Source organism: Clytia hemisphaerica, unplaced genomic scaffold (assembly GCF_902728285.1).
Source record: "Clytia hemisphaerica strain Z4C2 unplaced genomic scaffold, Clytia hemisphaerica genome assembly, whole genome shotgun sequence".
Lineage (NCBI taxonomy): Eukaryota > Metazoa > Cnidaria > Hydrozoa > Leptothecata > Clytiidae > Clytia > Clytia hemisphaerica.
This window is the reverse complement of record NW_027104045.1, coordinates 80,933-100,929: the sequence shown is the minus strand read 5'-3', so window position 1 is coordinate 100,929 and position 19,997 is coordinate 80,933. Positions and strand designations below refer to the sequence as shown.

General features: G+C 34.7%; 3 protein-coding genes and 1 long non-coding RNA gene across 8 annotated transcripts in view; 2 read left to right on the top strand and 2 right to left on the bottom strand.

The window, feature by feature from the left end:
* LOC136811848 (death-associated protein kinase 3-like) overlaps positions 1 to 5,773 on the top strand; it is a 33,017-nt gene extending 27,244 nt beyond the window's left edge. For all 4 annotated transcript variants that reach the window (XM_067068477.1, XM_067068480.1, XM_067068479.1 and 1 more), the window contains exons 6-9: positions 1,217 to 1,451; positions 2,032 to 2,077; positions 2,412 to 2,480; positions 3,127 to 5,773. In XM_067068477.1, the coding sequence (XP_066924578.1) occupies positions 1,217 to 1,451; positions 2,032 to 2,077; positions 2,412 to 2,480; positions 3,127 to 4,530 (1,754 nt within the window). In that variant the 3' untranslated portion in view covers positions 4,531 to 5,773. The remainder of the gene's footprint in view (positions 1 to 1,216; positions 1,452 to 2,031; positions 2,078 to 2,411; positions 2,481 to 3,126) is intronic.
* LOC136811852 (uncharacterized) overlaps positions 1 to 12,794 on the bottom strand; it is a 56,780-nt gene extending 43,986 nt beyond the window's left edge. For both annotated transcript variants that reach the window (XR_010847282.1, XR_010847281.1), the window contains exon 1: positions 12,666 to 12,794. This is a non-coding gene — a long non-coding RNA (uncharacterized lncRNA). The remainder of the gene's footprint in view (positions 1 to 12,665) is intronic.
* A 1,034-nt stretch (positions 12,795 to 13,828) lies between these two features.
* LOC136811850 (thioredoxin-like protein 1) lies at positions 13,829 to 15,080 on the bottom strand. Its single transcript, XM_067068481.1, has one exon. The coding sequence runs from the start codon at positions 14,909 to 14,911 to the stop codon at positions 14,039 to 14,041; it is 873 nt and encodes a 290-aa protein (XP_066924582.1). The 5' UTR covers positions 14,912 to 15,080; the 3' UTR covers positions 13,829 to 14,038.
* A 145-nt stretch (positions 15,081 to 15,225) lies between these two features.
* Positions 15,226 to 19,725, top strand: LOC136811851 (ras-related protein Rab-20-like). Its single transcript, XM_067068482.1, has 3 exons — positions 15,226 to 15,360; positions 17,733 to 17,813; positions 18,300 to 19,725. The coding sequence occupies exons 2-3, from the start codon at positions 17,734 to 17,736 to the stop codon at positions 18,901 to 18,903; spliced, it is 684 nt and encodes a 227-aa protein (XP_066924583.1). The 5' UTR covers positions 15,226 to 15,360; position 17,733; the 3' UTR covers positions 18,904 to 19,725.
* The last annotated feature ends 272 nt before the right edge of the window (positions 19,726 to 19,997 follow it).

Here is a 19,997-nt window from a genome sequence, read left to right as displayed (position 1 = left end):
CCATTCTGTGTAGGAAGAAAAGAGGTTTAAATTCGATTTAACACCCTTGATAAACCTATCAATGCCCCATAACAGTTGTTCTTCTTTGATAGGAACTGCATTCCGTACATCGTTCTCTTTTGAAGATGCTCCTCCTAAGGCTTTTGTCATTTGATTCTCAGTGCGAAACGCTTGAATCTCAAGGCTCTTCTCTTTCTCCATTTGTGCTAGTTTTTCCTCATTGGAATGCTCCAAGTCTTTAATCTTCGATTCATGCTCCTTTTCCTTAACAATCATCATCTCATTTCTGATTTCCAGCAACTTCTTTTGGTGTTCGCGATCTTTAACCAGAGCTGCCTTCTCCATATCCTTGATTTTCATCTCCTTAGCTGCAATCTCCTTATCCTTTTCCACCAGTTTTTTCTCCAACTCATGATCAGCAACCATTTTTTTTGAATCTACTTCATGAGAGGTTTGAAGCTTCAACATTTGAAGTTGATAAGTCAAAGACTGATTGTCCTTTTCAAGCTGCATGATCTTCATTCGATTGTTATTTTCCGATTCAAGAAATTTTATCTTATTTTCGAACTGGATTTTTTCGATTTCTTTTGCATGGTCTTCCTTGATTTTCGTCATTTCACGGTTGTCGGTTCTCATCGTGCTCCTTCCATCTGCACAGTGAGCTAAGTTACGTTCGTCAGCATGAGCAGAATCCATCTTAATTTGCAATAAAATGTTACGTCTACTGTTCCTACTTTTGAGTGAATTCCAGACTACCTTCTACACTGCATACGCACACACAAGAGCAAAATTTTCTCTTGTTATCGTGTCAGCGTCCAAGAAATTCAATTTTTGTTTTCGTTGAGTATCAAGTTACTCATTTGTGTACATGTATATATCCATCTACTCGAGCAAATTCTAGTTTCGCTTTCACGTGTCATTATCACAAAAAAACATGTTCTGTATTTGGTGACCATCGTATTGTTAAAGAACGACAGGGGCGCCAAAAGGTGCATCTGATTGCTAATTTCGACGCCCCTTCGCTTTTAGGTCTACAGTCAAAAGAGATAAATTGATATCCAAATATTTTTAAGTGATCGCTTCGCCGGCGTAAATAATCTAAAGATAGGGCACCAAAATACCAACTTTAGAAAACTGTCTCTCAGTTTGCCCCAATGTTGGTCGACCAACCAAGCCACTACTAACAATATTTTCTTTCTTCTTTTTCTCTTTGCAGCACCTGAAGTGTTGAAGTACGATCCGGTGACAGTTGCAGCAGATATGTGGTCATTGGGAGTGATTACATATGTTTTATTGAGTGGTCTTTCACCCTTCATGGGAGATGATGATAATGAAACAATGGAGAATGTATCCTCGGGTGAATACGACTTTGAAGATGAAGATGAGATCTTTGAGAACCTTTCTGATGAAGTCAAATTGTTCATTCAAGATCTGTTGATCCTTGATCCAACGTAAGTTTTTTGATAACCTAACTATGCTAGGCTAGCCTTGAAACGGTAGATTAAAAGCACTTGACAAGGTCGCCATTTTGAAAGAAAAACATAAAAAATGATCACTACCACTTAATCGCGTCATTTAGTCTATCACAGTGGACGGTAACGGACGATTTATTTTCTTAACACGTCATCTTTTCAACAAATTTAGTACAAACTAATAACAAACTGCGACGAATTTTTTTCCAAAGCAGTACCAGAATATATTTTCAAACTTTGTGACTTATTTTTCTAACGTGACAGATTTTCATTTGCACGGTGAGCTTTTCATAAACATTTTGACTATTCTAATTAATGTTGTGCCAACGAACGTGGGCCCAGCCGTTTGAGGTAAGGGGCCAACATTTTGGGAAAAAAATGTCACCTATGTTTGCGAGATGAAAGAAATTGTTCACTTTTTGCCTTCTAAAAACCAGAAAAACACTATTTGATTGGATAAAAACAGGTTTTCGAGTTAGAAAAGGTTGCTTAACTAAACTACCTTTACCTGTAAGCGTTCGATTCCGATTATAATATAAGCATGTTTCTCAATTTTTAGGCAACGTTTAACCGTGGCAGAATGTCTTGAACATTCATGGCTGAGGGTAAGTCTTTCGTAGTTCTTGGAAACAAAAGCTGGCCGTCTGTCCGTCATTATCTTGTCATACAAACCTCTGAAATTGCTGAATCAGATCAGCCAACCAAATGTTTTAGATGTTTGTTTATAGGACTTTGAGTACAAATTGAGAACTATGACAGTATCACATTTCATAAACGGCTTGGAAAAGGCTGACTTTTTTAAAGTAATATATTGAGAATATTCTAAGAGTATTTAAGCCTGAAAATTACGACAAAATAAATCAGCCGAGTCTAAGTAAATAAAAAAAACTGGTAACTATTCACCTTGAATGAAATGTTCTTGAATTTTTTCTCTCGCAGAACGAAGGAAGTGAGAGGAAAATTGACACTTCAAATTTGAAGAAATTCATCGCAAGGCGACGTTGGCAGGTAACCTTTGTTTCTATCAAAGTGATTAACCGACTCCCTGTGTAGTAAACTTGCAGTGAACAATCAAGGTCAAAAGAATTGAAACCGAGGGACGTTAACTTACTGAAATCAACTGATCAAACAATATATACAATTACCCTCTTATAGGAGGAATCTATGTAGTAGTAGATAAACGAAACTTTCTCTTCCTTAATAAACAGGAGGAAATTTTTACATTGGCCTTTCGCTAATTCTATTATTGAAATTTTTCTATAACTCAAGCATACTAGAATTCCCAAAATACCGAGATTAAACTGTAGGTTACGTAGATAATTGTTTTCAGCGTTTTGTTTATCAATATTATGGTTAGCATCTCTAGGACTTTGAGGCCCTTTAGAATAGATTTTATGCAATGTTAGAATTTCATTTTTTGGAAAAATATTAACTTATTTTTATGATTTCTGAAATATTTCTGGCATTAAAAAATTAAAATTAAGAAATTTCAAATAATTTTGAGTATCTAATAACGAAAAATGTAAGTAGTTTTAACTGGTAGATGTAAAAAATAACAAAAAAGATAAAACTTAAGCAGTATACTTACTCTTGCCTCACTTATTCTCGAAAATTTCTAAAAGAGCTTTCACTTACGTTTTCTTATTTATTTTAGCGCACGATGAACACAATCAAAGCTGTCAGCCGTTTGGCTGGTGGTCTCTCATTGTTCGGGAACAAAGGAACGGGAGCACATGGTGCAGGCCGTGGAAACTTTTTATCAGCCGTTCGGATTCAAGAAGCCAAAGAACGAGAAGCTGAAGAGGCTGAGAAGAAAAAGAAAGAGGAAGAAGAGCGAAAAGCTGCCGAGAAAAAACGGAAAGAGGAAGAAGCTGCCGAGAAAAAACGACAAGTTGAGGCCGAGAAGAAACGGAAAGAGCAGGAGGCCGCCGAGAAAAAACGAAAGGAGGAAGAAGAAGAAAAAAAGAGAAAAGAGGTTGAAGCCGCTGAAAAGAAACGTAAGGAGGAAGAGGAACGAAAAGCCGCTGCCGAGAAAAAACGACTAGAAGAGGAAGCTGCCGAGAAAAAGCGAAAGGAAGTCGAGGCCGCCGAGAAGAAACAAAACGAAGCCGAGGCTGCCGAGAAAAAACGAAAGGAAGCCGAGGCCACCGAGAAGAAACAAAAGGAAGCCGAGGCCGCTGAGAAAAAACGACAAGAGGAAGCCGAGAAGAAACGAAAAGAACAAGAGGCCGCCGAAAAGAAACGAAAAGACGAGGAAGCGGCTGAAAAGAAGAGAAAAGAAACCGAGGCTGCCGAGAAAAAATGGAAAGAGGAAGCCGAAAGAAAACAACGAGAGGAAGAAGAGAAAAAACGAAAAGAACATGAAGTGGCCGAGAAAAAGAAGAAAGAGGAAGCCGAAGTGGCCGAGAAAAAACGGAAGGAAGCCGAGGAAGCGCAAAAGAAACAGAAAGAAGAAGAGGAGAGAAAAGTAGTGGAGGAAGCGAAAGCTAAGGAAAACGAAGAAAAGAAGCAAAGTCAAGCTGCTTCAAAGGACAGTGCCGATGGAGGCGAGAAAAAGTTAAAACGCATGGACAGTATCCGTAACAAGCTCAAACGAAAAGATAGCACTAAGAAGAAGGATGTAGATAAGCTCGAGAAGAAGAAGAGAGAGGAAGAGGAAAAGAAAAAGAAAGAGCAGGAGAAAGCAGAGAAAAAACGAAAAGAAGAAGAAGAAAAAGCCGAGAAAAAACGTCAAAAAGAAGAAGAGAAAAAGATGAAGAAATTAAGCGAAGAGGAGCGTAAAAAATTACGAGATGACGCACGTAAGAAAATGCAGGAGGAACGAAAGAGCGATCAAGAGAGTAATAATAACGAGGAACAAGTAACTGTAGCTATTAACGGCGAAGTGGAAGCTAAAACGGACAAGAAAACCCCGCGTAAGATCGTGCTGAAACCGGGAAAGATGATTCAGATAAACGGATATACAGGTCTATCCAAAAAATCCCCGTCTCCTAAACCGAAGAAAAAAACGGATGAAGGGACTTCGGGACAAAGCGTTGCTACGAATGATAAGAAATAATAGATGGAAATCACGTTGAAAAAGTTAGTTGATTTTAAATGGAGACGAAAAATGTGATTTTTTACGCAATTTAAAAGGGATCTGAGTTAAATTGATTCAAATTTAGTTCAGTCTTAAGTTCAATAGGGAATCCTTAACGATTGAATTTTAAAATCAAGGGTATTTGCAGCCTCAAAAATGTGGTTATTATAGAACTGAACATTGATTTACTGATTTCTCTCAGATATCTTCTTTTGAATAATGCGGTAAAGTTTCACAAATAAACCCAAACGATGGTTTCGTGCTTTCATGATAACCGACCAAAACATATTAATTCATGATAATTTATGCAGATGTAACTATTGCATATTTTACGTAATGGAGACTGGTTTTAAACTAAATGCTGTTTTACAGCAAAGTACGAAGAGAAACTTCAAATCGTGACATAAATTTCATGATATTTGCTACGATCACCGCCATAATATTTGGCACAATGGGGAAATCCCACAAAATTTGAAAACCGCAAATTGTTTTTAAGTGCTTGAAAGTACGGTTGGAAAGTAGAGTTTTAACTCTTAGTTTTAGCATTAATACTTAGTATCTCAAGATCTAAAAGCTCAAAAATTATCTAATATGGCTGAGAATATAGCCTGGAAGCCACTCAATCCCTCCCAAATAAACAAATCCAATGAAACAAATTGAAAGTACTAAAATTGCAATTCTCGCCTGAGCTTTTAAATTCTGAAAAACGGTGGAAAGTCCCAAAATTGCCAATATATTTCGGCGCTGATTGTAGAAAATACAAAATATTTTTGTATTCGTGAAAACAAAATTATAGAGCACACAAAGAGTGATTTGATTATAGAGTTTACCATTTAGTTTAAAGAAAAAATTTGTAAGTATATAATATTTTAAATTTTGATGGGTTTTACAAAACTGCAATTATATTCTGACGAAGTAACCCAGTCCCTCTAAATTCATCTTCAAGATATTTCAGAGAGGTGTTTGATTGTATTCCGATAAGCTTACTGTTTATACTGTTCCTATAAAAATGAGCCTGAAAAAGTTCCACTTCCAGAGTTTCAATGTTTCTTTAAAGCAAGTTTGTAGACCAATATTATATTGTGATGTATATAGTTTTATTTTTTCAATGTTTTTGCTACAATTTTTCTGTTTTTTAAATTTTGGTTATTTTTTTCGTCGTATAGATTAGTTTTATTGTTATTATATATTTTGTGACGATATAATGTTCCGTTTCACATGATTTCGAAATTCTATTCATAAAAGTCTGGGTACTAATCTCGGAAGCCAGGGGCGGGGTTCTACTGTTCTACAAGTGAAGAGGTCCATTAAAGGTTTTATCTTTACATAAGTGTTTCCGTTTCATATCAGACACATGTTTCATATCAGGACAGTGTCTACCTATTGTTATATTGTGCTAATATCATGTCAATTCGATATCAAAAAGCTTGTCAATTAAAATTGATGAGTAAGCAAATAATATCACTCTTATTTAAAAACAAAACCTTTAAGAGGTAAGATTTAAAATAGGGTGAAATTTGGTTATACAAAAAATATGGGAAAAAACGAAATTTCAATTTGTAAATGCTGATTTAAAAAGATTTTGTGCCGGGAGGGGGGCAATCAGTTTAAAAATCACCGTATGTACAGCCCAAAATAAAATCTAGGCCTGAAATTCGAGCTCCACTAAATTGAGGTTTCTTATTCCTTAGCCTCTGAGAATTTCCCTCAGCTATTTAACCCTATTGGCCCCAAGCTTTTTTGACTTTGGTATCCCCAGGGGGGGGGGGTAGAATCTACCACCCTCGATTATTTTTTATCTAGAAGAGCTATAGTCATGAAATTTGGTACAGATGTTCTCCATCATGAAACAAATTTACAGGAAGAAAAAAAAAATTGATGACGTCAATCAAAAACCGATGACGTCATCACAAAATTTCCACCTGTCGGAAAAAATCCCAAATATATGGTTTACAAAAATGTCTATTACAATCGAACCAATAAAGATAATTAGATTCTGTTTGAAGATTCAGAAAGATAAAAGGTTGTCCTTTAACATAATTGCCGGTTTTGAATTTTTCATAAGGACTTTATCTTAAAATCTATGCTGAAGATGAGCAAAATTTTCAAAATTTGATGACGTCATAAATGATGACGTCATAAATGATGACGTCATCATTTTCAAATTTTTTTTCTTCCATTTTTCAAATTTATATTGTCAATGCCTATCACGTGTCAAAATTTGAAAATTATTGAATAAATAGTTCAGAAGTTATCAACACTTTTAAATTTTGAGTTTTAAGCGATTTTAGCCGTGTTTTATGTCATGTTTCACAATAAAGTCATAAAACCTGATCTGAACAACCTACGACCCTAAAATTTTGCACAAGTACTCTTAATAAGATTTTGTTAAAAGTCAGAAAGTTTCAAGTTGTTTAAAAAAAATTTTTCTCAGAGATATTCACAGAAGAACTCCAGCGTGGTAGATTCTACCCCCCCTGGGGCTAATAGGGTTAATCCATTTTATTTTACGATGTGAGAGTTTAATTAATCCCTTCTCAATTGAAAAATCATAAAGTATTAATCCAGAGTATACTTACCGTTGAACCGTTTCCTCTTAGTGATTTTCTCAGCCTAGTCTAGACATTAGAGACTTGGGAAGTTCTCAGAGGCTAATCAAAGGTACTATCTATACTAAACAACTACAATAACGTACAATATACGGCACCCAAAACATCGATCAAATCTAAAAGAATTTTAAGGGTTTTCGAGGTTTTACAAAAATTTAAAGCTTAACCTCTCTACTTCGTTTCCCGAAAGCCCTTTTTCAAAGATTTCAATTTCAACAATATTTTTTAATCGCTTAAAGATAGGTAGCAGTGGCGTGGTAGCAGGGGGGCCAGCCCCCCCCCCAGCGGAGCCCTTTTGAGAAGGGGCGCCCAAAAATAAGGGACGCCAAGAAGGATTTTTCAGGCGCCCATATCGAAAGATTGACAAATAAAAAAACAAAAATGGCGCCCCTCATCACCTCAAAAACTCAAAATTTTCTGGCTCGCTTCGCTCGCACACTCCCTTTTTTGTGTTCATAATGAGCGTATAGAGAGGGGCGCCAAAAAGAAAATATATTTAAAAAGGGCGCCATATTTGCTTGTGCCACCCCAGAGAAATTTTCCCACCGCCACTGATAGGTAGCTTTTTTCTAATGTCCCTCAAAATTTGCAATTTTAGCGATTTCTCGAGATCTCTTTAAGATATGAATACAAAATTTTGACCATAGTTTGGAAATGTGATTTAGAGAGTTTTGGGCATAAATTTGTTTGATAAAGTTTTTACAGTATACCCCTGGTTGTCAAAACGCAGGTTTCGGGCCCCCAAAACGTAGGTGATGTTAAAATCAAATTATTAAGCCCAGTGGTAATAGGGGGAGGGGCTATGAACATATTTTTGTCTTCCCTTAAATTTACGATCTGATGGATGTTAAATTCATGATTTTTATAAAATATTTCAAGATTTTCGATGATGCAAAGTCCAAACTGCAAACTTAGAAATTTTCAAAATGACAATTTTGCTCAATAACTTCTTAATTAAGAACGAAAATCTGCTCGAGCCAACTTTTAGCGATGATGGACTTGAAAGTGCAAAAAAAAAAAGAGAAAAATTTAATAATCCAATTTTTCAATAAGTTTTTCAAACATATCGGGCTCGCTCCGTCACATTTGAGGGTTTATAGTCGTGCATCTTTGAGCAAAAAATCAGGTAGCTGGTAAAAAAAAGCTGGTAACTAACGAACTAACGAACACGGGTTAATTTATAGGACCTTCAACTCCAGGTAGGTCCAAAAATATTATCTCCAGTTTTAAAACACCTGTGGAACGTTTTAAATCATAGGGAAATTTCCAAGTTTGAGGGTATTTTTTCGACTATGACGTTTTTTTAGTCAATTTTTCAAGTTGGGCTTGGTATATGACGGAGTGGTGTCATATGGAAAAACTGGAAGAGAGGAACACTTAATTGACTATAAAATTTAAAAGAATATTCCATAGCATAACATTTCATCAAATTTCTTTCATAAGAACGGAAGGAAAGGCCTGGGAAAGTTTGACTTGACTGACTGGAATCAATGAATATTCAAATTATATCTCTTATCTTCCTATTACACGTTTTTTATAAGAACAAGCTATATAAGAACAGAAGGCTTCGATCGCCAAAATATTAAGAATATGTTAAAGAACATTTTAAGGCGTCACGGACTCTAAAACAGCGGATTTCTTAAGAGAATGGACAAAAATACTTAAAAAAAGGCGAAAATATTGTGTTAAGAACATTTTTAGGCTTAAAACTTAAAAAGTTAGGAACATTCGAAGGTTTTAAAAATTCTGGATGTTCTTAGAAAAAAAACGTGTAGACGTATATTCTAATCCTTTACCGCCTTACCTTGGCAGACCCCATTAAATAAGTAGTTTCAAACTATTAATTCGTTAACTGGATTTGATTGGGTTAGAGTTGAAGTCGTTGTATTGAATTGCTGACAGATACTGACAATCCAGGTCATTCAATCCGGGTATTCGTAAGTCCAATGACCTTTTCCTGAAAAAAAACGTATATCCTGTATATCCAATGTTGAGGAGGTCTATCTCCGTTACAAAGGGGTAAGGTTTGATATGTGGCAGAATTCCATAGGGATATACAAAAAATCTGTCAAATATAAATGGGCTTTTCCAGAAAAAAATTTTACCCTCACTGTTGAAGACATTGATTTGTCCCCTGGATAAAAATATGCTCAACACCCTGAATATCCTCTCTTATAAAGATTCTTACCCCTGGATATCGTATTTTTTACTTGAAAAGACCGATATCCTCAACAGGGGCACGGACTATTTCTGTCAAATATAAAGGACGCCGCCAGTTCCTAAGAAATTTTTCTCTAACTTAAATTTGCCACTACTGGCAAAAAACCGGGGTGTTTCTGTAGAAAACATTACGTCATGAATATCATGAATATAAAAGATCAAAGTATAAAAATCAAGTTCAAGTTTGATCCACTTAGAAATCTAAAACAAAAGAAGTCATTTCTATGATATCATTCGGCCTTAGGCACTTTTCCCTTAGCGGTAAAAATCAAGGGATATCCTCTCTATGAGGCACTTAATGACGCTTTTAAGAGTTCATTGATTAAACCAAGTGGTGCTAGATTTCCACCCTGTGGTGTCTAATGTTGAACTTTGTTGGGAGTATTTTGAATGTCAAAATGAATCACTCCAGTAATAGATATGACTTCCTAGGTAGTAAACGCAGTAAAAGAGTATTGCTAAATTTCTCAACGATAAACAGTTTGTTTATCAAGTACGTTAATTGAATAATTAATAGATAAAACAGACTCTGACCTTGACAATCAATAAAGCTATCAATAATATCAGTTAGTTTCCATGGTGGGATCAAAGACTGAAATTTTAAAACAGACAGAAGGAATCTCAAGTAGGGATTCAGAGGAGAACCAATAAAGTTTAGCCAAAGGCTAGAGTCCAGTCTCCTATGTAGGATTTAAAGACACATATTTCCTACATAAGTTGCGCGGCCTGAGTGGTTTTCATGAAAATAGTATATTGGAAATTACATTTACTACCAGAATTCGAAAATTGTAAAACACAAAAACAAAGTGCTAGATTAAATCTGTCATCAGAAGTGTGGCGCAAATTCTATTAAAGGGCGACCAAGTCACCAAAAGTGACTCTTATGTTTATAAATCATCAGATTGGCAGAATGGTCAAAATTTTGGGTAACCCTCTAAGGGGGACCAAACCCTATGAACCAAGTCAAGGTCCCGTTTGGGTTGGTTTTTTGAATCAACAATAGCAATAGCCGAATTAAGCCATATTCTTTCGTGATATAAAGTTATCAAAAAGAGAGAGGGCTTAATAAAAGTCCCTGTGACCGGAGTTCTACAAAATGAAGAAACGAAAGTGACTTGTTCAAAAGTACGTGTCTTGATTAGAGATGATATTTATCGGTTACTTTGGAGAGAAATTGAGAGTAAATTAGAAGTTATACCCGATAATACCTTAAGGAATTCTGAGCCTTTAATTTACATTTCCATGCTGAAAAGGTCGGTAATAATTATCACTTTGCTGTTAATTTTTGAGTCTCCATAATTCGAAAAACACAAATCTGTTCGAGTTATGAAAATTTCCAGTTATGGAGTAAGGTTTATAAGGCATTGTTAACTGAAGGGACCAAGTTGTCCGAGTTAAGGAGACATTCGAGTAATAAAAGAGACTCCACTGTGTAATAATTTAACTCTGAAATGTATGTACAGTTTTAAATCAAAAAGATGCGAAATTCAAAAGATCATGGGGAGTCTAACGTGATTTAACTCCGAGTCACTATATTTTGTACTGCAGTACCGCTAAACGATATAATTCCCAGGGGAAACTTTCCAATCATAACTCTAAGATGGAAAGAGCAACAATAAAAATCATAATATCTGATAAAAAAGGGAATTCTTTGCAAATTTTGGAAAAATGATTTCGGGAATGTAGAGTTTTAGAGCTAAAGTTTCAAGACAAGAGGTAAAAAGTTTCACCTTGACAAATCTATTACGTATGTTTGTTAGCCTGCGGAAAATTTAAGATAACGTCTGTTGTTTTTATCATTATATTGATATATAATCGAATCAATTTTCCTCTAGGTCAACTGACGGCATTAGTGATTGTGAATGTTTGAAAGGAAAATGACTTATCAAAACTGACCCGCCTCCAGGTCCAGCCTCTTATAATACTTTCGTAGCCACAGGGTTTTTAATAAGTAGCATTATATCAAATAAGGTTATGAAAATTAATATCATAATTCGGATTTGATCGAAAAACAGAAGGCTTCTTTGAAAGAGAAAACATAGATTTACGTCTGAGAAAAGATTGTCGATAAGGCGACTAAGCTGCTAATTAAGCGGCTTACGGGAGAGAAAATTAATCGACTTAAATAACGCTGGTTTGAGAAAACTATAAACAGACTAACTGTAGGAAGGACAGGATAGGAAGTGCTTTCCTAGTTGACAATATAAAAAAGTGAAGGGAAAAATCACTTTAAAGATCCAGGTAGGACGTAAAAAGAGAAAATAACAACTGAGAAGAAAAAACAGACCTGGTTTAGTGTATTGTGGTATAATAAGGACGAATACATTTCAAAATCTACACATTTTTTGATTAGTTTCTGTGAGACATTATGAGAGTTCAGATGAATAACGAGACAAAGATGGGACATTATTTAGAACGAAAACTAATCAGGGACCAGGAACGCAAACGACGCCAAGAGGAGCGACGCAAGAGCCGATCGTGTAGTCATGAAAATATCGTCATTGCAGTGAATGGAGAAACGATTGCCAAAGATGAAACATTCGAAAATACAATCAAAATTTTAGTGATTGAAGAAAATAAAAGTGACTCGGACAGTACTTCTAGTACTGATTGAAGAAGTTAATTTTTGGACGAGATGCTAAGAAGGATATTATCAAAAAAATCGCTGGTATTAGACACATGCATCGAAGATTTCAAAAGCTTTTTAAAACACTTTTTTCTATATTCTTTTTGGTTGATATATATTTTCGTAGGCTGCCCGCATCCCCTCTGATAAGTTTTGATATATCCAACATTTTTAAAGCCTTCGGAAGATGATAACTTTTCTGAGTTTTAAGTCCAAAAACGTTCTCAACATGTTTTTTTGCCAATTTTCCTGTTGAATCGGTTGTTTTACAGCCCGCAGAGCCTTAAAATGTTCTTAATTTGTCCTTAATTTTTTGGCCATCCAAGCCTTATGTTTTTACATAGTTTGTTTAATTATAAAAAACTTTGTCAATCAAAATTGCGTTACAAGTGAACCAATGCCCAGCCATCATCTAATAAACGACTTGTGAGGAACCAAAAGATTTTGAGACTGTTTTTGAGAGAGAGCCTCGAACTAGGCCTTAAAAATCAAAAATGTATTCTGGTAATATGTGACACTCTACAGTAATTTTGTTACATACTGGTCATAAAGTATTGATGACATATTCTGTCTAAAAACTTTAATAAATCAAGTATTATTCTCTCGGAGAATCAGAAGAACAAAAACAAAAATTGATTACAAAATAAAACATTTTCTACCTTTTCTATCTTAAATTTTGAGCGACTTCCACTGAATTCCATTTTCCTCTTTTTCTAGGTGACCATTGGAAATAACAACCACCTCTGGGCCAGATGATTTCTTCATATGATTTCTATCAATATTCCAATAACTTTGTTGTATATAAATTTTACTTAAGTTTTCACTAAAAGATACAACAGGCATATAAGATTGACATTGCTAAACTGCACTAAAAGGAATTTCGAGGCTGAAATTCTCTGAAAAAGTAAGAAATATCCAGGCTTTGAGCTAAGTTAAGCTTCTTATAAAAAGAAAACGTGTATATCATAATAAAAACCTATTTTCCTTCAAAAATAGGGTAACACGAACTGAATTTTCACTAAATACAAAAGAATATTTTCCTTTTGGGAAATTGCCTCTGAACAGGACGAATAGTAAATCACTAAGGGTCAGTGACTCTTTCTATACAATGTAAATATCTGAGAGAAAAAAGCTGAATTTTTCATAGAAAGTAAAAAATTGTAGTTCTTCAAGATTGGGTATACTTATATAACTAGTGTCAGCTAGCGTGAACAAGATTATACCACATAACAGCTTTCGATTTTTATAAGAAAAGTATTGATAATATAATGATCATTTTCTTACATCAAACCCAAAATTACAGGCTTTAATAAAATTTTCTAAATTCAAATGATGTCTCTGGCAGATATTTCACAGATTTTCAAATCTTAGTTCTATGTTAGATTGCTTGATAGTTGCTCTAATTTAGTTCCTGAAAAAAAAATTTATTTTCATGCCTTAAAAGTGATGGTGGACGAACTAAAATCAGTTTTTGACGCCCTGGAAAAATGAAGAAACATTCCTTAGACCCCCTGGAAATTCTGCTTGAATTACCCTCTGGAAATGTTTGTTCACCCCCCTCCCCTGTATGGATATAAAAAGTATTGCCCAATTATTCATTAGTTTCCCCACCGAACAGAAAAAAAAAACCCTAGTACTAATGGGGTTAATGGAGATTCAATGGGGTGCATTGTTTGATAAAATAATATTTTTCAAGGTGTTGTTTTAAAATTCCAGCCAAAATCAAGATAAAGTGTTAAGTTAAGCATCATTATTTTGAGAATCAACCTTTAGAGATATACTAGGGTACCCAACTGAATTAAAAGTATACAGATTTATAGAATTATTTTTGCAAGCAGAAATCTTTTTTTAAATGCTTTTAGATATATGCTAAAAATACCAAAATAAAAAATAATGGTTGTTGGGTAGCTAAAAGAAATATTGAACATTTTTAAATTGAAAAAACCCTAAAATAATAACAAAATGTTGTTTAAAGCTTACATATATAAAATACAAAATATAACAATGACATTATGTCTCACTGTGACTGTCTTTAGTGGCTTTCACCAGCTTTACCAGCAACCCGTTTAAATTCAGTCATGTTTGTTGCTCCTAGTGGAGCTCCGATAATTTTCAAGTATTTCAAAACAGTTGTTTCTTCATCTCCTTGATTATTTGCTACAAAAATAACAAAATTTGTAACATTTTGAAATTTGACAAATCTCAAAGGAATGACTTTGCTTCCAGAAATATCATCTTCTGTCAAATCAATCTTTTGAACTCCTTCCATACGTTCAGCCTGGTCAAAATCTACAGAGCTTGGTTGGTTAACAAAGAGTTTAATTAGTTTAGGGCCTTTCCCATCATTAGGAGCATTGATTTTGAGGGAGTGGACTTTTACAGCTTGATTGAATTCAATTGTTAAGATCAACTGCTCATCACAATCACTCTCTAAATATGTATCATTATCATCAAAAATATTTGCATGAGTATGATCATCACTTTCATTCAAGCAATTGCATCCTGCTGAAAGAAAGAATGGTTTCAAATCTGCATAACCTTTAACATCTTCATTTCCATCATTTGCGGCAGCATCTGGCCCTGCATGTTGCTTTACTTTCTCCACAAGAGTGTTTTGATCAGCACCCTTCATTTCGTCAATTTTGACTTTGGCTCGGATAAAGATGAAAGTTGGCATAGACTGGACAGTGTACTTTGCAGCAGTAACTTCATTCTTATCTACATCAACTTTTAGAAAGACAACATTAGGGTGATTCAAGGCAAGACTTTTAAATACTGGAGCAATGCGCCTGCAAGGTCCACACCAGGTTGCATGAAAATCAACAACAACCAATTTTGCCCCAGCATTTTGAAGTTCTGTTTCAAAGGTTGAATGATCATCGACATTCTTAATTGTTCCAGCCATAGTTGAAAATCTTAAAATCTTTAGCAGATGTTATTCAAAGAATAAAAGAAGTATTCCTTCCTTTTATGAGAAAATCTTCAAGCTTCTTTTGACTTTCTTCAAGAAAAATTGTCTCGTCAGCTAGGCGCCACAACTTTGTCTATCCTTTTGAAACCTGTACCTGAATGTAGAGAAATTGTCACTTCCTTGTTGAGAGCATATTTTGTCAGATACTACGAATTAAAAAAGTTTAGCCGCTCCGTGAGCTACCAGAAACGAGCTACAAATAATGACATAATCTTAAGTATTCTCGGAAGTTGATTGGATGAAAAAATTCTTTCTCAACTTTTGAGCTGAAATCAAACAAATCAAAAACAAACTTCAATCTTCCAAAACCCAAAAGTGGAGTGGAAGATTCAACAAGAAGAAGATCGCTCACAAAGCAAAAATAATCAGCATATAGGAAAGAGGTAAGATAAGCTTTTTCTATAAAATACAGGTTTTTTAAAGAAAATAAGGCTTCAATGGTCAAAATATTATTTTTGGCTGTTCTTATCCAGACGATCGAACCAAATCGACCGATTGAAATTCGATTGTCGAACGCAATCGAATCTCAATCGAACGTCATAATTCTGGGTAATATTCGATTAGTTCGATTGTTGCTCGACTGGTTCGATCGTCGATTCCGTTAGATTGAGATCGTCTGGTCTTATCATCATCATAATAAAAAGCGTACAATTTTACGTCTCAATGTACGAAGACAAATGAAACACAATGATATAATAATATTGACAATGACTATGTTCTTATTCAGTTAGCAGAGCAGAGACTTGCTGGAAGTCCAGGGGGAGAAATTTTCGAAAAATTAACAAGCAACAACCTACCGTGAAAAAGGGTAACTTGCATCAGTGGAGGCTAACATGCATAGCCCTCAAATGAATGACCTGGCTGGTCATTAAAATACAACTACGCAGCTCCGCTCGCAGCTCTACTCTACCATTTTTGTTTTGATTTATTTTTGTATTTTAATGACCAGCTGGGTCTTTCATTTGAAGGCTATGCAAGTTAGCCTCCAATGATGCAAGTTACCCTTTTTCACGGCAGTATAGTACAGTACGTAGGGAGGTTGAGGCTTGCACCTGCGGCATAAGGATGCAATCACAAATATCTTCGTTTCGCGTCGCCCGACCGACTCTCGAAAATTGAGAAGAATTGAGTCGGTGTGAGTCGGTAAATTTGTCGGACTTTTTCTGTCGATGACGTTTCCTTTGTTTAAAAATTTTATTATTGCCAATTTTTTGCGAGCGATTTCTACTTTTTGACTTTGTTTAACAGATGCGCCATTTTGGGTTGGAGATGTCACAGTGTTCAAAGGTCATAATTTGAAACCACCCATAACACGCAGTTGTTTTTTGGCTGCTGGCTGGCTGGCAGTTTCCTTCAAGAATATACTCCAAACTATTATTTCAGGATGTTAAAATAAGGCGGTCATCGAAAAATTGCTCTATTCGTGGCACCCGCCCGCATCAAATTTTCCGCTGATTTCCGGTGCGGAGATGCGGAAAAAAATCTGGGAAAAGCAATTTGTTCTTTTAAAGTTGGCTTTTTTCTCAATTGCTCTGAGGACCATCGAAAAATTGTTTTGCTCGCGTTACCACCCGCCCCTGAGTTTCTGGCGTGATTAAAAAAAAACAGGAATGTTTTTGACCGCAGCGTCCGCCCGCATACATTTTTAACACCTGTTGCGACGCGAACAGAGCATTTTTTCGATGACCGCCTAAGCACTTAAACTGAAAATATTTCCTTTAAACTTACAATATTTTTAACCAACGTTATTATTTTAACAAGATAAATGTTTTTTCTTTCCAAATCTGAAAAGATCTTTAACCAAATAGATTCGGGTGGAAAGCGCTAAGGGAAAGTTAATGGTATGGTGAAAAGTATCCAAAAGTAAGTAAACTTCTCGCAAGGAGGTTTGACATTTTGCAAATGAGTTTGAAATTTCTACTGACCAGCCTAATTACTAAGAGTATCTTCAAATTAGCTGATAAACAAAGAAACCAAAGATTTTACAAAAAAATTAGACAATTTCAGATTTTTCACCAGTAGATTCTTTCCATGGTAGTTCATCATGGAGTTAAAACCTCCATATATTCTTACTTAACCCTTCCAAATCCAACATATTAAAATTACAGATTTTCCAAATAAGAAAACTAAATTTTTGAGTTTACTCAAGAAAGTTAGCAGAATAGTTAAAAATAAAAAATTTTTATTGAGAAAAAGAAACACAACAAAACCCTTTCTCATTTTTAAAGAAACACCTTTATATGAAGAAATTTTGGTGGGAAGAAAATTTGGCGCATTTGCTTTGACAGATTCAGTCAAAATCTACCAATTTACGTTCCTACCAAATTTATTTTTTCTCCTCATTTGCCAAATTAATTTCCCGCCAAAATTATATTACTGCATTTATTGCCCAAAATATTTGCTATTTCAGGCATTAAAACAGTTTTTTTATTTAAATTGCGTTTTCTGACAAACATGCTCCTCATCTGCCAAATTTAATTTTTCAAGTCATTTGCCATATTAATTATATACAGCAAGCATACTTTCTAAGCCTTCTAAAGGAAACTGCTGGGCAGGGCAAATTTGTCCTCCATATTTTTGTAAACAGACTGAAACAAATCAATAATATTATATCAAGAAAGGATCATGTAAGATGATTAAAAAAATGATATTAACAGAACTTATTTTTGCTATGCTTCGGAATCTTCAAAAAGAGGCATTTTTGTAAAAAAAAAAAAACAGGCAAAAGGTATCATTATTATAATTCTTTCTCTAGAATGACAACAAAGAAGAAAGCTGATCGTAAAGTTGTTATATTGGGTGAAAGTGGTGTAGGAAAGACTTCCCTTATACGAAGGTATTTATTATTATGCTGTATGGTATAAGCAGATATTTGGCAAGAAAAATCTGATATCGAAAATTATTCAGTCAAGCTTGATATATTATGAATATCATTAAAGCAAGATTGAATAATTTTGATATCCGATTTTTCACTTTGAATATAATTTGGTTTATCGTTCACTAATTGAAAAATTCAAGTCAAATTTTTTTTGAACGTTTTAAATTCATTCGAAATTCATTTTGTTAGAAAGAAAAATATGAACAACAATAAAAGAAAAACATAGAGAGAAAAGATGGTATTTGAAATTTGACACAGAGGTCCTTATAAAATATTTGCAGTTGATTGGAATATCTTTGCGCTTTTCTTATGAGTCATAAAAAATAATTTTAAAATTTCAAAAATCTGGACTAACCAGGACTAACCTTTCAATAATTTTTTTTGCAAAGCTGAAAGAAATGATTTAATGATACCTTTACTATAGGTTTTGAATTTTTTTGTCAGGTATATTGAAGGTACTTACAATGAGGGAGGACCAAACACAATAGGAGCTGCATTTTTCCTAAAACAATGGAACGGTTATAATATTGCATTGTGGGATACTGCTGGGCAAGAAGAATATTCTGGATTGACGAACTTTTATTGTCGAAATGCGAATGCTGTACTTCTTTGTTATGACATGTATGATAAGAAAAGTTTTCTTCAATTAGATCAAAGACATTCCAGATTGTTAGAGACTGTATCTAACCAATGTGTAATGGTTTTTGTTGGCACTAAACTAGATTTATTGAATAAGAAACTAAACGGAAAAACATATACACGTGAAGTGACTTTTGAAGAGAGTACACAACAAGCTTTGGAATTTAGTGACCGCTGGAGCTCTAAGAGACACCCTTTGGGTATGTTACCTTCATTTGAAACGAGCTCCAAACAAAATCAAAACGTGAACGATGTGTTTGAATATATATTTGAGACCATATTACCTTCATCTGCCAGGGCTGCACAAAGGACTCCTTCACCATCAGGATTGATACGTCTTGATCCAAACAGTAAAGAGGATAGTGGATGTCATGAGCAGACGAAAAGTAAATGTTGTCGTTCTGGTTAATAGGGGATTATTTCAGTAAAAAAGGCGAATCCTTCAGTTATTGTAGAGGAAGTTTTTTGCCATGTTCTCTTGTAGAGAATTTGAGAAATACAGGGTGTGTCAGAACACGGCTACAAGTAGTTTTCCCATACACAAATAAAAATTTTATACTTGTATTGTATAAAGTCGTGTTCTATAACACAGGACCTTTTTTGTGAAGGATAGCGGACTTAAACCTTGCTAGCAATTAGAAGATGTTGTTCTATGGTTTATCATTGCATTTGAGTTTTGCTGTTATTGACAAAGAAAAAGTTAAATTAAAGAATTTTTCACAACAGGGTTTTTACGCACATTCATTGTACCATTATAGAATATAACTTGTGGGACATCCCATTTTTGAGGGAGTTTCTAAACATCGACCAGAAATGTTGACCACGACCAGCGACCACGACCGGCGACCAGATAAATTTGGATTATCGAGTTTATCTGCTCTCTCCACCATAGAAAATATTTAAATCAAGTCCTCAGAATACTAAAAAGTGACTTTTGAAGTAACCAGTCATTTTCTTGACAAAGTGACACTATTTGACAAAAATATTGACAGGGTCATTAAATATGATGTCTGTAAGCTTTGTTACACCAAATATTTTAATTATGCAGAATGAGATGCCTTTAGTATGAATAGATATAGAAGTTGTCAGTAGGAAAAAATTGGGAAGGCCAGTTTTAGAGATATGAATCTAATCAATTATTCTATTGTCTTTATGCTGACAAAATGACTAATTTCGACAGAGATAACAATATGATGATGAAATACAAAGCTTCTTAAACCATTTTCAAAATGTTTTGTACATTAATTATTTTGATGCTGATAATACAAAAGGATAGAAATTGACACCATAATCAAGCTCCAAGAGCGTCGAAATGGTTGTTTTACGTATTTGGCACGTGGCTCTAAATAGATGAGACAGGGGTGGGCTTACTCTTCAATATATATTCAAATGATTAAGAAAGACACTACGGTGGAGAAAGAGAAAAACTCGATAACCCAAATTTATCTGGTCGCTGGTCGTGGTCGTCATTTCTGGTCGACGTTTAGAAACTCCCCATATTTG